Source organism: Momordica charantia (genome assembly GCF_013281855.1).
Source record: "Momordica charantia cultivar OHB3-1 chromosome 2 unlocalized genomic scaffold, Mcharantia_2.0 BLBB01000002.1, whole genome shotgun sequence".
In the NCBI taxonomy this organism is placed as follows: Eukaryota; Viridiplantae; Streptophyta; class Magnoliopsida; order Cucurbitales; family Cucurbitaceae; genus Momordica; species Momordica charantia.
Window position 1 is genome coordinate 6,343,376 of NW_028275160.1, and position 14,591 is coordinate 6,357,966.

General features: G+C 31.0%; 1 protein-coding gene and 3 non-coding genes across 4 annotated transcripts; all 4 read left to right on the forward strand.

Moving 5' to 3' along the window:
• Positions 1-1,134: 1,134 nt before the first annotated feature.
• On the forward strand, positions 1,135-1,208 carry TRNAR-UCG (transfer RNA arginine (anticodon UCG)). Its single transcript has one exon. It is a non-coding gene; the product is annotated as a tRNA-Arg (tRNA).
• A 2,217-nt stretch (positions 1,209-3,425) lies between these two features.
• TRNAR-UCG (transfer RNA arginine (anticodon UCG)) lies at positions 3,426-3,499 on the forward strand. Its single transcript has one exon. It is a non-coding gene; the product is annotated as a tRNA-Arg (tRNA).
• Positions 3,500-6,179: 2,680 nt separating this feature from the next.
• Positions 6,180-6,251, forward strand: TRNAG-UCC (transfer RNA glycine (anticodon UCC)). The gene has a single exon. It is a non-coding gene; the product is annotated as a tRNA-Gly (tRNA).
• A 4,066-nt stretch (positions 6,252-10,317) lies between these two features.
• Positions 10,318-12,802, forward strand: LOC111016997 (exocyst complex component EXO70H1). The gene has a single exon (XM_022292622.2). It carries the CDS (start codon positions 10,803-10,805, stop codon positions 12,681-12,683), a length of 1,881 nt encoding a protein of 626 aa, XP_022148314.1. The 5' UTR covers positions 10,318-10,802; the 3' UTR covers positions 12,684-12,802.
• Positions 12,803-14,591: the final 1,789 nt, after the last annotated feature.

Consider the following 14,591-nt stretch of genomic DNA (forward strand, 5'->3'; position numbering starts at 1 on the left):
TCGAAATAAACTTTAGTTCAAAATATAAACGATACAAATATTAACTATGATAGTTAAATTAGGAGTTTTATTAGGGGATAAGGATGGCTTCCCGCCCTACATTTCATTTTCCATCCTCGTAAAATTGGGATCAAGTACCTTAAAGAAAACTATTCTCCATTTATTATTTCATGTCATTTAAATAATTTAAAAGGAAAATTTTCTTAAATTTCTTAAGATCCATAGAACAACAAATCTTAAAATTTAAATTTCATAATTCAAATTATCAATACAGCCATAAGTGGTGTGATGGAGAACATATTCCCCTATTTGGAGCAGGTTCCTGCAAGGCTTAGAAAAAAAGTAACACATACACATTAATCAAAATTATTAGAATAGTCCGAATTTAAAATAGGAAAGATATACTCATATATCAATTTAAAATTGGAATTAACAATCGCAATTCGTTGATATTATTTTAGGTCGGTGAAGTAGGTTGGACAAAGGATACAATATATACTTTTTTTTTTCTTTTAAATATTTGGAAGTTAATAGGATTGTTATCTTAATTGATACGTGTAAATTTCTTTTTTTTTTTTTTTTGAGAATAATTGATACGTGTAATTAAGATAATATTGTGGATGAATAAAAAAAAAGGAGCAAATTTTTGGTCCAATTCGTTTGGAAGCGAATGGAGCCAGAGTTCCGAAAGACCATAAGTAACTAATTCAACCACCCTCACTAATCTTAATATAAAAAATAATTATTCCTTTGCAAAAAAAAAAAAAAAAAAAAAACTCAGTTTTGAAAATTTGAGAGTTCGATGGGATTTTGGTTATTAAAAGTTTTCTCAAATTTTTTCCTGCATGGTTATTTCTTCTTTAATATTTGCTTTCTTTATTTTAGTTGAAAGTTCTGAAAAAAAAAACAATCATTTTTTAGATAAATATATGAAAAGTAATGCCCACTTCCTGAAATCAAGGGGTGCCAAGTGCCATGCAGAATGTCAACATTTTTATTTATTATTATTATTTTTTTTTTTTGTGTGTGGAGTCCATATTCACTTTCCGACTTCAATGTTTAATCCAAAATTTAAATAAGCATTAAATAAAGTTTTATGATATTATCTATTTTAGCTTAAAGATTGACACAGATGACCGCATAGCGCAGTGGATTAGCGCGTTTGACTTCGGATCAAAAGGTCGTGGGTTCGACTCCCACTGTGGTCGAGTTTTTATTTTTCCCAATAATTGAAATGGAGAGGCCTCCACCTTATTTTTGCAGGCCCATTTATTTGAGCTTGGCCCAATAACTTCATTAAAAGGCCGAACTCCAATGGGCTGTGTTTTTTATAACGCTCCAACGGGCATTTTTATAACATATTATCTGGAATTGTTTATATATGATCTATTTCTCAATAACATGTTCAAATATCTTTTAGAATAGTTAAAATGTTACCAATTTACTATTTAGAGTTCACTTTAAACGTGTTGCTACTATACTGATATCTAACCGTAAATTATTTTCGCTGTCAAAAAAAAAAAAAAAAAACAAAACTGTAATTTATTTTCTAAACAAGATCTTTTATGTTTTGGATAAAAAGTTTCTTGGTTCGGGGTCAAAGTAGCAAAATAATAATAATGATTTTAAAAGAAAATTGTAAAAGTAATAACTATCTTTCGATTTTACAAAATTAGTAAATTTAAAGGCCCAAAAATCCGATATATCTTTAATTAACAAGGCCAAACAATGTTATATTCGATATACTATTGATATATCTTATCATGAATATTGATATACAAATGGTATACCTCACATGGACGTGGATATAACAATGATATATCTAAAATTTATTTTCTAAAAGTAAATGATATATCTAAAATATATATATATATATATATATATATATTTTTTTTACCATATTCAATTTCTTATATTGAATTATGTTTTGTTACTTATAAAGTTTAGATAAAATGTTTATCTTTTTTATAACTTAAATGACTATCTTCCCTCCCCCACACATATTATATATGAATGAAAATCTTGAAGGGTAAAATCAAAATAACAAAAAAGCTGAAAAATTAAATCTCAAATATTTTGCAAAAACTACAAAATCCGAATTTTAAATCTACAAAGTCACGCATTTTAAATAAGATATGTATTTTTTCTAGTACAATATGTGGGTGGAATGAGATATCGAACCGACAATTTCTTGATTGTAAATATATGTCAATTACTATCGAATTATGCTCGCTTTTAGCAAATAAGACTGGCATTAAAAAATGGATATCAAGGTTGCAGTCTCTAGAATATTTCTTAATCTTTCTAGAACTATTCCTCCAACTTGCATAATCCCAACTCCTAGTCCCCATTTTGCCTTCATTTTTCTTTTCATTTCGTTGGCTGTTAGGACCTATTATTTCCAAATCACATTTATTTGAAAAAAAAAAGTCAATTTTCTTTTCGAGCAAAAAAATGCATTTGGCAATTAGCATAATTATTAGTAACAAGACTTAAAAAAAAAACAAACAAAACAAAAACAAAAATCAAAAATCAAAACAAAGATACATAAGTGAAATAAAATATCTATTAGAAGTTTTTTTTTTCGAAAATGTAAATATCTGAAATTATAAATGTCGGACATGTTTAGATAGTTACGTTCTTTTTTATAGGAAAATTTATAAGGATGTTCGAACAAATTTTGTTGTCCAATTCGTTTAGAAGGGTATGGAACCTGAGTTCTTAAGGCATAAATAACCGAGGGTGTATTTTTTGGAGTGATTTTGGCTTTTGTCATCGTCAAAATCACTTCCCTTTTTTATCACGTTTATCAAATTAAAAATTTGATTTTAGGAAAACTTAAAATCACAGTAAATTGATTTTTAAGATATCATTTAGATAGTGATTTTGAAAAATCATTTATACTTCAATCTCTCTTTTTAAAATCACTCCTTATCACTTCCAAACTTTAATTTTCACGGTGAACAAGTAATTGCGTGTTTAATAATGAAGTTGAGATATCCTCGTGAATAATCATCATAATTTCTTAACTTCCCTTAATAATACACTATTGACGAGACCCATCTTCTTTGTCTTTCTTTCATACCTCTCTTTGTTTTCGTATCTTATAAACAGAAGCATTCCCCCTCCTTTGCAATCCACTATTCACATTAAGTTGTCTCCTTCACTTGTTCACCATGGAAATTAAAATTTGGGAGCAATGGTAGAAATAATGATTTTGAAAAAAAAGATTTAATAATAATTGATTTTCCAAAATCACTGTCCAAGTGATGCAGAATGTCAACATTTTTATTTATTTATTTATTTTTTTGTGTGGAGTCCATATTCACTTTCCGTCCTCAATGTTTAATCCAAAATTTAAATAAACATTAAATAAAGTTTTATGAATTTATATTATGTATGTTATCTTAAGGATTGACACAGATGACCGCATAGTGCAGTGGATTAGCGCGTTTGACTTCGGATCAAAAGGTCGTGGGTTCGACTCCCACTGTGGTCGACTTTTCATTTTCTTCTCTTTTTCATCAAATGAAAGGGTGGCCTTGATGTTCTTTTTGCAGGCCCATTTATTTGAACCTGGCTGAAGTACGTCATTAAAAGGCCCAACTTAAATCCCAATAACTTATTTAAAAGGCCGAACTCCAATGGGCTGTTCAATAATATATTATCTTAATTGCTTACATATCGTATTTCTCCATAACATATTAAAAAAATAAAAAAAAATAAAAGCTACTAAAACGAAAAAAAAACAACACATTCAAATATTTTGTTTATAACAGTTATTAATTTTTACAACCATTTTAAACATTTTATTATTATACCAATATCTGTGTTTTTGTTTTGTTTTTCAATGGAAACTATAATTTATTTTGTAAACAAGATATCTTATGTTCTGATGTCATTTATCCAAGGTTAAAAAAATATCTTTTTTAAAGATGGAAAATTAGAATCTAGACTAACTTTAAATTATCTTGAAGCTTTTAAAATATATTAAAGTTAGTTATTTGAAAATTCCTACAAAATCCAAAATCTATATATTTTTTTTCTTTTTTTAAAGGTTGGCAGAGCAGAGGGGGACGAAATCTGCCTAAATCACACATTTTAAATAATATAAGCATTAAAAAATGGAAATTAAGGCTGAAATGTCTCGAAACTTCCAGGAACAGAACTATGTCTCCAACTTGCAAACCCAATTTTCATTTCCATTTCGTTGACTATTGGGACCTATTTCCAAATCACTATTATTAAAATATATAAAAATAAATAAATTTAAATATTGTTTGTAGCAAAAATTGTTTTTCGTATAAGGATTATTAACAATAGTTTTTTGCTAAAAAAATACAGTAATGAAATTAAAAAAAAAATATATATATATATATATATATAGTAAAGTAATTATTAAATCTTCCAAAAGTTGAAAACATACTTTGAAGGCGATTATTTTATTTTTTAAAAATCATATATAAATTCTCTAAAGTCCATCGTAATTGCTGATGGCATTTGACATTGATATCGGAAGTCAATGGGCCTACTTTTTGGGCCGCCACTGGGGCCCAACAACTCGGTGGGGCCCACCCACTTTTATCTCGCCGTCCTATCTTGTTTTGTTGCCTTTGACAAAAGTGGGTGTGAGGCAATTGGTTTGGTTTGGTTTGGTACCCACGTTTATTAATCAATACTATAAATAACATATCACAAATATTTTTTCCAAAATATAATTTAGTAGCTAAACATAGTTCAATTGATTAATACGGATAGCTAAGGTCAATAATTAGTAATTAGAAGATACATTTAATCTTGAAATTTGTAAGTTCATAAAATAGGAGAGGACGAAAGAAAAAACTGCCCCAGTTTATTTTTCATTATTATATTTTGGAACATGAAATGAAAATAAGAATGATTAGAATGGGAAGAATGAAAATTTTAAGTCGACCTTTTTGGACAAGATGTTAAGGAAACAAACGAATTCATCAAGGATAGAGTGGTAAATTTACCGAAAATAATAATTCAAAAAACATATATCACAAAAGAATCAGAATCAGAGCTAAGAGTTTGTTCGGTATTGCAGTTATGCATCCCGGGTCCAAGAAGATTCCCATTTTTAAAAATTTAATATCAGTGTTTTATTAATGAATTTAGAATATTATATCACTAGGGAAAAAAATATTAAAAACTCCTATAAAAAAAGCATAAGTGCAATTTCTTAAAAAAGAAAAAAAATTATATATATTTACAACCGCACTTCAATTTGAACTTATGCTATATTTAATTTATATGATTTAGGTTGGATCATACATCCATATATTTAATCATTACTCCATTCCTACATTTTCTTTTCATTTTTATTTATTTTACTACCCACCCAATTATTTTTCTTTTCAAGATTAAAGAATTTGAATGTAAATGTTTTTAGATTTGTTAACACCACAACGATACAAAATATGTTCTCACACACTACTTGAATTGTATATGGTTGTAGTTTAATACCTGACTTTATCACATTATTATGAACTTAGAAAATTTTGATTTAAAATCTCGCTCACACTCAATTAATCTAGAAAAGAGGTCTAATATATCATCTAGAATAATTTTTTTTCCTCTGCAAAGTGGAACATTCGAGAATAACATGTGAATTATATACATTATATACATCCGCACTTAAAAATTTTGTTGGCTCTACCCCTACTAATACCGTAAATCAATATGTTTGTTAATTAAGAAATTAAATGTGAGGAGAGAGACAATTATATAGTCGTTATCAAAGTTGATATGGTGAGAGACTGTGAAGTAAGCGATGAGGTAAGACAGAAACTTCACTGCACTGGGTACAGCCGCCACCACCACCGCGCGTTGACTTTTTTTTCCCTTGTTAAATTACGAATTTATTTTCATTCAATTTCAATTGCGTATCATATTTAATTTAAAGTTATTTCTATGATTTTAAAAATTTTAATTTAGTATTTGTAGTGTTTTCAAAACTTAAAATCGTCTATGTCCTTTTACAAATCGTTTTCATATCGAATATAAGACATGCTTACTATTAATCTAAAATTACAAGTTTGGTTCTTAAATTTATAAAATGATATTTGATAGATGATTGAATTTTAAAAAGTGTTTAATATTAAACTTTCATGTTGGCTTTAATTCATCATAAACTTTAAGAAGTGTCTAGCAAAGTAGCGTTTGTAGTCCAACGGTTAGGATAATTGCCTTCCAAGCAATAGACCCGGGTTCGACTCCTGGCAGACGCATTATTAATCTTTTTATTAAAAAAGAGTCTAGCAGATTTTTGAAAACTTCAGAGTTCGTAAACTTTATGAGATATAACTCGAAAATGAAATTAAGCTTAAATTAGAGGAATAAAATTATAGTTTAACCATCTCGTTCCTCTCAAAACCACCACACATTTTTCAACTTAAAAAACCCTAATGGGCCTTTGGTATATGGGCCCGCACAAATGGGTGGGCCAAACAAAGCGTACCGGATCCCGAGAGGCACCTTCAAATAATCATAATAATAATAAATTAACAAAATGGGTCAAATTTTGACATCCTTTTTTTTATTTAATAATCCTTCAATTTCGACGTCCCTTGCATTTTTGCCACGTTGCTTGTGTTGAGGCCACTCTTTGAATTTTGAACACCTATCCTTTTCACTCTCATTAAAATATTTCTGTTTGATCTGTTCAAGAGGTTTGGAGGACAAGATATTAAATATTAATTATTATGAAATCAATTAGTTATTTACAACAGTGAGAAGAAAATTAATATAAAATTTAACCATTCTTGTGTTAAGTTTCCTCCCAATTACTACACGACATTTTAGAATTTAACCATTCTTGACACTAATTACGATGATTGACTTAGTAAATTATATACGATAAAAATATAAAATAGCAAAATTAAATAAAATATGGCATTATATTTATATTTCATTTAAAATTACAATCTTCAAATATATTCCGTTAATCTTCAGTCTTAAGAAATCTAAATGTGTTTAGCGGATTTAGACATTTAGATAGCAAAGAAAAAGATTCGTCCACATTTTTCATAAAACAGTTTTTTTCCAGTAAAGAAATAATATAAAAATTAGCAATATTTTTCATTAAACAATATAAAAGATAAATCGTAAAGAAAATAATTGCATGTGTCTGAAGGCTCAATCCCAAGTCATCCAATAGAGGATTGGGAGGCGCACTTAAAATATCATATGCATTATTATTCATTTATTAATATTATAATAAACTTAAAGTTTAACTGACCTTATATTAGCTTAATCTACTCCCAACACACAAGTTTAGTGCGACGACTGTTTGAGGGGGCTCGATTATACTTTGTTCAATGAGAGGATTGTTGGGTTTGTAAAAGAGTGCAAACAAAGTCCCATATTAATTAGTATATATATATATACACACAAACAATTATCTTCACTAGTGTGAAATTTTATGGGTGAAACAAAAAATAAAGTTGTGAGAGTTATGCCAAAAGCGGACAATAATATCGTACAATATTTGATATAATTATGCTGAAAAATGCGTCTACCGTACTTGATTTATCTCAAATTATGGCCAATGTACAAGATTCATCTACCCTATTTTTGTAATTATTTTCAAAACTATTTTACTTCTGTAACTCTTTAAATAAAATAAAATAAAAAAAAGAAATCATTGCTTTAGATGAATCCAAAGTTTTATAGCATCACATTTTAATTACCTACGAAATTGCCGTATCATGTAAAAGGAATAATATCTACATTGCATCTCTAAACAACGTCTCCTCCAAATTTCAAATTAAAATACGATATACGCATTTTGTAGGAATTGGTCAAAACTTTTTGGACAATAATTTCTACGTATACTATTAAATTGATATGTCCCATATTATACACACAAACACATTTCTCAGGAAACATAATATATTATATATAGAGAGATATTGTTATAAAATTTAATTAATTAATTAATTATATTAAGGAAGCAAACCACGTCCAATTATAAACAAGGAATTGGTCTCAAACTGTTTGAACGTGTATAACTGTAAACAGACAGAACATGAAACGCCAACATGTAACATAAATAATATTTTACGAGGTTAAAAAAAAAAGAAAAAAGAAAAAAAGAGTTGAAATAATTTTAATAAATAAATTTTAGGAGAATAAATTGACTTAAGAAAATTTGGAGGAGAGGAGTCCAAAAAGGGTGGCAACAAACAAGCGGGGCCATTTTGGTGTGCGTCATTGCCAACATTCTATGCTTAGACTTTCTAATTATAGATGCTCTTAATAATAACTTAATTATTATCTATAATATCCTATTCATTTACACGTGAACTTTTAAAAATAAAATATTATAATGTGATCCAACATATTTACTTATAATAAAATTTTCAAAGTGAGGGAACGAAAATCACGCATTAAAAGTTTATTCATATTTGTGATTGTACACTAAATAAATGATTAAATTATTGATGTCAATTTGATCTTAAATCAATTAATTAATCGATTAAAAAAATTAGAATCTTACATAGTGCTGACTTTAAATGACAAAATTAAGTTATTGATTAATTTTACAATTTCAAAAAGAAAATGTTAATTTTTTGGAGTAAATCCGTAAAAAGGAGTTTGGAGAATAGCATTTGTCAAAAGAAAAACTTATTTTGATTGTAAATTTGTGGGCGGCATATGTGTACGTGTATCTTTTCAACACTTTTTTTATGTCACTACTGTCATCGATTTCATATTTTATTTTATATTTAAAAAAAAATTTTTTAACCCTTATTGAGAATATATGCCTAGCTCAGCTAGGTTGAAGTAGAGATGTTCACGGGTTGGGTTGGGTCGGATCGGGGATATTTTTGGGACCAACTCCAATTTTCGGGTTGGGAATTTGTGGGAACCTCGGGTTGTAAACCGATGGCCAACTCAACCCAACCCAACCCAATAAATTGGGGTTGAGTCGGGTTGTGTTGCCGGATTCTTTTTTTTTTTAATTGATTAATTAATTTACTTTTGTTTTGTTTATAACATGGACAAAAAAAAAGTATAGAAAAATCAAAATCTTAATTTAAGCACAAATTCAAATCTTAATTGAAACCAACATGTAAGTCCTAATTTAATACAAATTTTAAAATTTTACATTATCCAAAGTTTAAAACCTAACATGTAAGCCCTAATTTAACAATATTAAAAGCTTACACCTTATTAGAGAGATGGGGGAGAGGATGATGAAATTGAAAAAGTTAGAAAAGAGAGAGAATCAAATATTCAAAAGGGGAGGATTGAATTGAAACCTAAAATCAATGGTTTATATTTAATGAAAAAAAATATTATAATCTCGAGTCGGATCAAGTTGACCCGGGATTTTCAAGGGTCAGCCCGAGACCCGATCCAATCCGATCGGGTTGAGATTTTTCCAACCCAATGTTAGATTCAACCCAACTCAACCCTTCATCGGGTTCCTTGAACACCCCTAGGTTGAAGTGGACTAATTTTAATTAAATTTTTTTAGGAAAATAGGGGTGGCAAACTAAATTCATGTTAAGAAATATAATACACTTTTTTCGTAATAGTTTTGCTAAATACAATATTAAAATTTTATTATAGTTCTGCTTATACTCTTCCACACTCTGCCTTAAAAATCCAAATTTAGTCCTTTTTTTATTATTTTTTTTATCAATTAGTCCATTTGTTGATATAGTATTTAATCTCTAAATTTTAAAAATTTTTAATTCTGTCCCTAGATTTTGAATTAGGCTTCTATTAAGTTCAAACAATTAAATACAATATGTCCATTAATCTACCTAAACTATATGTCACCACACATCTATCAAATTAAAATTAATTTGAGACATTTGACATATTAACAACAAAACTAAATAAAAGCACAATTAAATTTGAAAATTAAAATTATAAATTTAAAAATTTTTAAAATTTTAAATTAAGGAGGTCTAAATGCATACATGACTAGGTGGAATTTATGAACCAGATAAAAGGGAGGGAAAAAAAAAAAAAAGCAACCAATCTTCCAGGTCAAGTCGATCTAGACCATATTAAACCATATCCAATCATATCCAGAAGACAGTCCAATATATCTACCTAAACTAATCCAAGAAGACTTCCTCTATAAATTATAGGAGAGGCCTAAGACGCAAGATATATTCAATACAACCCTCCCCGAACTTGTTTTAATAAGCATGGGGTGTGCTTTTATCTTTTTGGAGGGATAAATATACAGCTCATATGAAAACTATGAAAATGGAGTTTCAAGGAAGACAAGTTAGTCGTTTTAAGATAAACAAAAGTCCAAATTGTCAGGCAATCAAACTTTGGCTTCTGTGTTTTACATTTATTTGGAGAAAAAAAAAAACAAAGAGGTGAGATCATGAAGATGATCAGCTACCAGCACGCAATTGAATTGGAATGGTAAGACCGCGTATAAGTATTTCAACGTCGCATCACCAAAAACAAACAAACAAACAAAAACCTTTGGAAAATACAGTCCCCACAGAACAGAAACAACTCCCACATTTTTCCTTCTCAGTTTTTACACTACAAATTCGGAAAAAGGAAAAAGAAAATTCCCTCTCACTCGGTTTCTCTTTCTTTCCCTATTCCTATTGCCTTTCGGATCAAGTGAATCCCCCTCCCTTTTTCGTCTATAAATACCCCCTCTCCTCCTCTCCACTCCCAACCAACAAATTCCCACAAACAAATCTTCCAAATCACCAACCACTTCCTCAATTCATACATTTGTCAAGAGCAATAACTTTTTAGTTTCTTGGTTGAATTGAATTTAATTACCTGCCATGCCGCGGAAGGGAATGAGGAGCGTTTTCTTCAGATCGCCAACTCCGAGCACGCCGTCGTCGCCGTTGTCTCACTCGCCGCGCCACACTTTATCGGATTCCATGGTGGAAGAGAATATTGAAGTTGCGGAATCGTGTGCCGCAAAGTGGGCCGCTGATGCCGTTACTGCTGGTTCCTTGTTTCAAGGGGAAGACCGTGATGAAGCTCGACAGTTTATCAAGGTAGTTAAGGACTTGCATGCCGCGATGCACTGCATCGTTTCTCGGGATCCGACATCGGAGAAGCTTGTGCGAGCTCATGATTTGATGAGGATTGCGATGGAGAGGCTTCAGAAAGAGTTTTACCAGATTTTGTCTGCTAATCGGGAGTATTTGTATCCGGAATCGGTTTCCAGCGTTCAATCGCCGGTAACGGTTTCGGCTAGATCGAGTACCTCTGATTTCGAGGCGGAATCGGAAGATGAATTCTGTTTTGCTAACGAATCTGCTATTGCTGAGGTAGAGCGGGTTTCGATGTCTGCCATGGCGGATTTGAAAGCAATTGCGGATTGTATGATCTCCACCGGTTATGGCAAAGAATGCGTCAAGGTTTATAAAATCGTAAGGAAATCGATAATTGACGAGAGTCTCTACAATCTTGGAGTTGAGAAATTGAGCATTTCGAAAGTCCAGAAGATGGATTGGGAGGTTCTGGAGATCAAGATCAGAAGCTGGTTGAAAGCTGTGAAACCGGCAGTGAAATCTCTGTTCGAAGGGGAGAGAATCCTTTGCGATCACGTCTTCTCGGCTTCCGTGTCCATCAGAGAAACGTGCTTCGCTCAAATTTCCAAAGACGGCGCGATGACTCTTTTTGGATTCCCAGAATTGGTCGCAAAGTACAAAAAAACTCCAGAGAAAATTTTCATTACGCTGGATCTATACGAGGCCATAGCCGACCTCTGGCCGGAGATCGATTACATTTTCTCATCCACAGCGACGTCAATGGTCCAATCACAAGCAGTCAATTCACTCGTCAAACTCGGGGACAACATTCGCACATTGTTCGCTGATTTTGAAATGGCTATTCAGAAAGAATCATCCAAAGCGCCGGTTCCGAGTGGCGGAGTTCATCCACTCACTCGCTACGTGATGAACTACATCTCGTTCCTCTCCGATTACAGTGGAATACTCAACGACATAGTCGCCGATTGGCCTTTAGCGACAAAAGTAATGTTGCCGGAATCATACTACGGGCCGCCGAAACAGGATGATAGTCCGATTACCTTACGATTCGCCTGGCTGATTCTGGTTCTCCTCTGCAAACTCGACGGCAAAGCAGAGCATTACAACGACGTCGCACTCTCCTACTTGTTCTTAGCCAACAATCTCCGATACGTCGTCGACAAAGTCCGATCATCGAACCTGAAATTCCTTCTCGGCAACGACTGGATCGAGAGGCACGAATCGAAGATCAAACTCTACACCTCCAAATACAGGCGCATAGGATGGAGCGAAGTGTTCTCGTCGCTGCCGGCCGACGTCGCGGCTGATATCTCGCCGGAAAAAGCGAGAGAATCGTTCGGAAATTTCAACAGAGCTTTTGAAGAGACCTACAGAAAACAGACCTCGTGGATCGTGCCCGATCAGAAGCTTCGAGATGAAATAAAGATCTCGTTGGCGAAGGAGATTGGGTCTTTATACGGCGAGTTTTACGCGAAGCATCGGTTGCGTATGGGGCGGGTTTACGGGTCGGGCTCGATGGTCCGACTTTCCCCCGATGATTTAGGAAATTATATTTCGGATCTCTTCTACGGGTCTGGATCCGGAAGTATAGGGAGCGTTTCCTCGTCTTATTCGTCGTCCAATTCCTCGCCGACTTCTCGAGGGAGGGTCGTACGTTGAGACGTGGACGGCGGCCGGCTCCTATAGATTTTTTTTAAAGAAATATGATTCATTTATGTACATAAAATTATTTCCATTTTTTCAAATATGATAAATGAATAAAGGTTTTGTCATACTCATACAGATGCCGTAAATAAATTGATTATGTTGATAATTTAGGAGAAATACCAAAATTTATTATCTATCAATTTTTACCTAAACTTTTCATTTCATTCCCTTGCATCTTAATGATGAGAAAAATCAAGAAAAAACAGAAAAAAACTGAGACACGAAGAATTCTAAACCGAAGAAAAAACACTTTTTGCAAATACCACTCATTAGTATAGCAAAAATATTTCAATTCAACGAAAATTTGATTTCCTCTCCTAATTTTTATCTAATAAAAAGCTGGAAATTTTCTTAGATACCGATAGATTTTACATTCTAACTTTCTCTACATAAAATTTTTCAAATCAAAAAATTTTAGAAGTTTTTTTTTTGTGAGAAAGTAAAATTTTTTAAAGAATTAAAATGATTATTATAAAATCTTAATGTTGTTTTAGTATACCATGTAGAGTAGAAATATAAAAAAATATTAGCAAGAAGACATATGTTCAATACAAATAATTAAATGAATAAAATCATTTTGGCATAGGTTCCCCCCCCCCCCCCCCCCCCAAAAAACTTCTAATGCGAAAAATATTAAATTGTAAATATTTGAACCTAACTCAGTTAGTTAAGTTATATGTCATTAACCAAAATATCAAAAACTTAGATATTCACTTTCACATGTTGAACAATATAGATAAATATATATTAATCACTTGATTTGGAGATCGAAGATAAAAGAGAAAAATCCAAACTCCATATCAATTCTATACGAATCGAATGAGTCATACTCTACTATACAATGATAGATAATGATTTGTAAGACAAATAAATCATCATCAATCTCATTTGTCCAACTTGAACATAGTCCATTAAGAGTGTGTTTTAGAGTGATATTAAAATGAGTGATTTTGAAAAAATAGATTTAAATATAATTGATTTTACAAAATCACTATTCAAGTGATACCTTAATCAATCTAAAGAGATTTTAAATTTTCCTAAAATCAATTTTCTAATTTACCAAACATGTCAAAATCACTCTCAAATACACCCTAAATTATATGTTAAAGAATATATCATCGATCAAAAGGTCGGAGCAAATCTCTGCCGATAGATAAAATTTAAAAAAGAAAAAAAATTAATGGTGGATCACATCCCCAAAATGATAAGAAGTTGAGAAGCCCAAATAAATAGATTGGTGGGAGGGGGCTTTTGCTTTAAATTGCACCACAATATCTATAGGCCTATTTTTCAGATAATTTTCTTTAAAATAATCATATATTGGCAATAATGGTAATTGCATTATGGCCCATCCTTTTCCAACGCCCCATTCAATCTTTAAGTGGGCTTTTCAATTCAAGCCCGTTAGTTTGTTCCTTTTTTAAAAAAATTAATCACTATAAATTATTTTCATATCATCTTTAACTATTCAATTTTAATTATTTCAATCACCAGATCATTCTATTGTAGTAAGTTCCTTTTTTTCCCCCTTAAATTAAAGTTGTATTCAGTTATTATTATTGTTATTATTATTTTATGTTAGCTTTCTAACCTAGAATGATATAAATTTAAAAAAATAAAAAAAGCAATTTATGTACATATAAAAGTATTATTTCTCTTACATGAGGATGGCTTATTTGAATTAGTATTAAAAGAAATATTAACTCTCCCCCTGCAATTTTGACAGTAAGGAACCAATTATTTTCGACCAAACTTTATTATTTATAAATTTAAAAAGAAATTGTAAAATAGTATAAGATTTGGATTAGATATCTATTTGGTCTCTCAAGTTACAAAAGAGACACGTTAATCCTTAAAGTT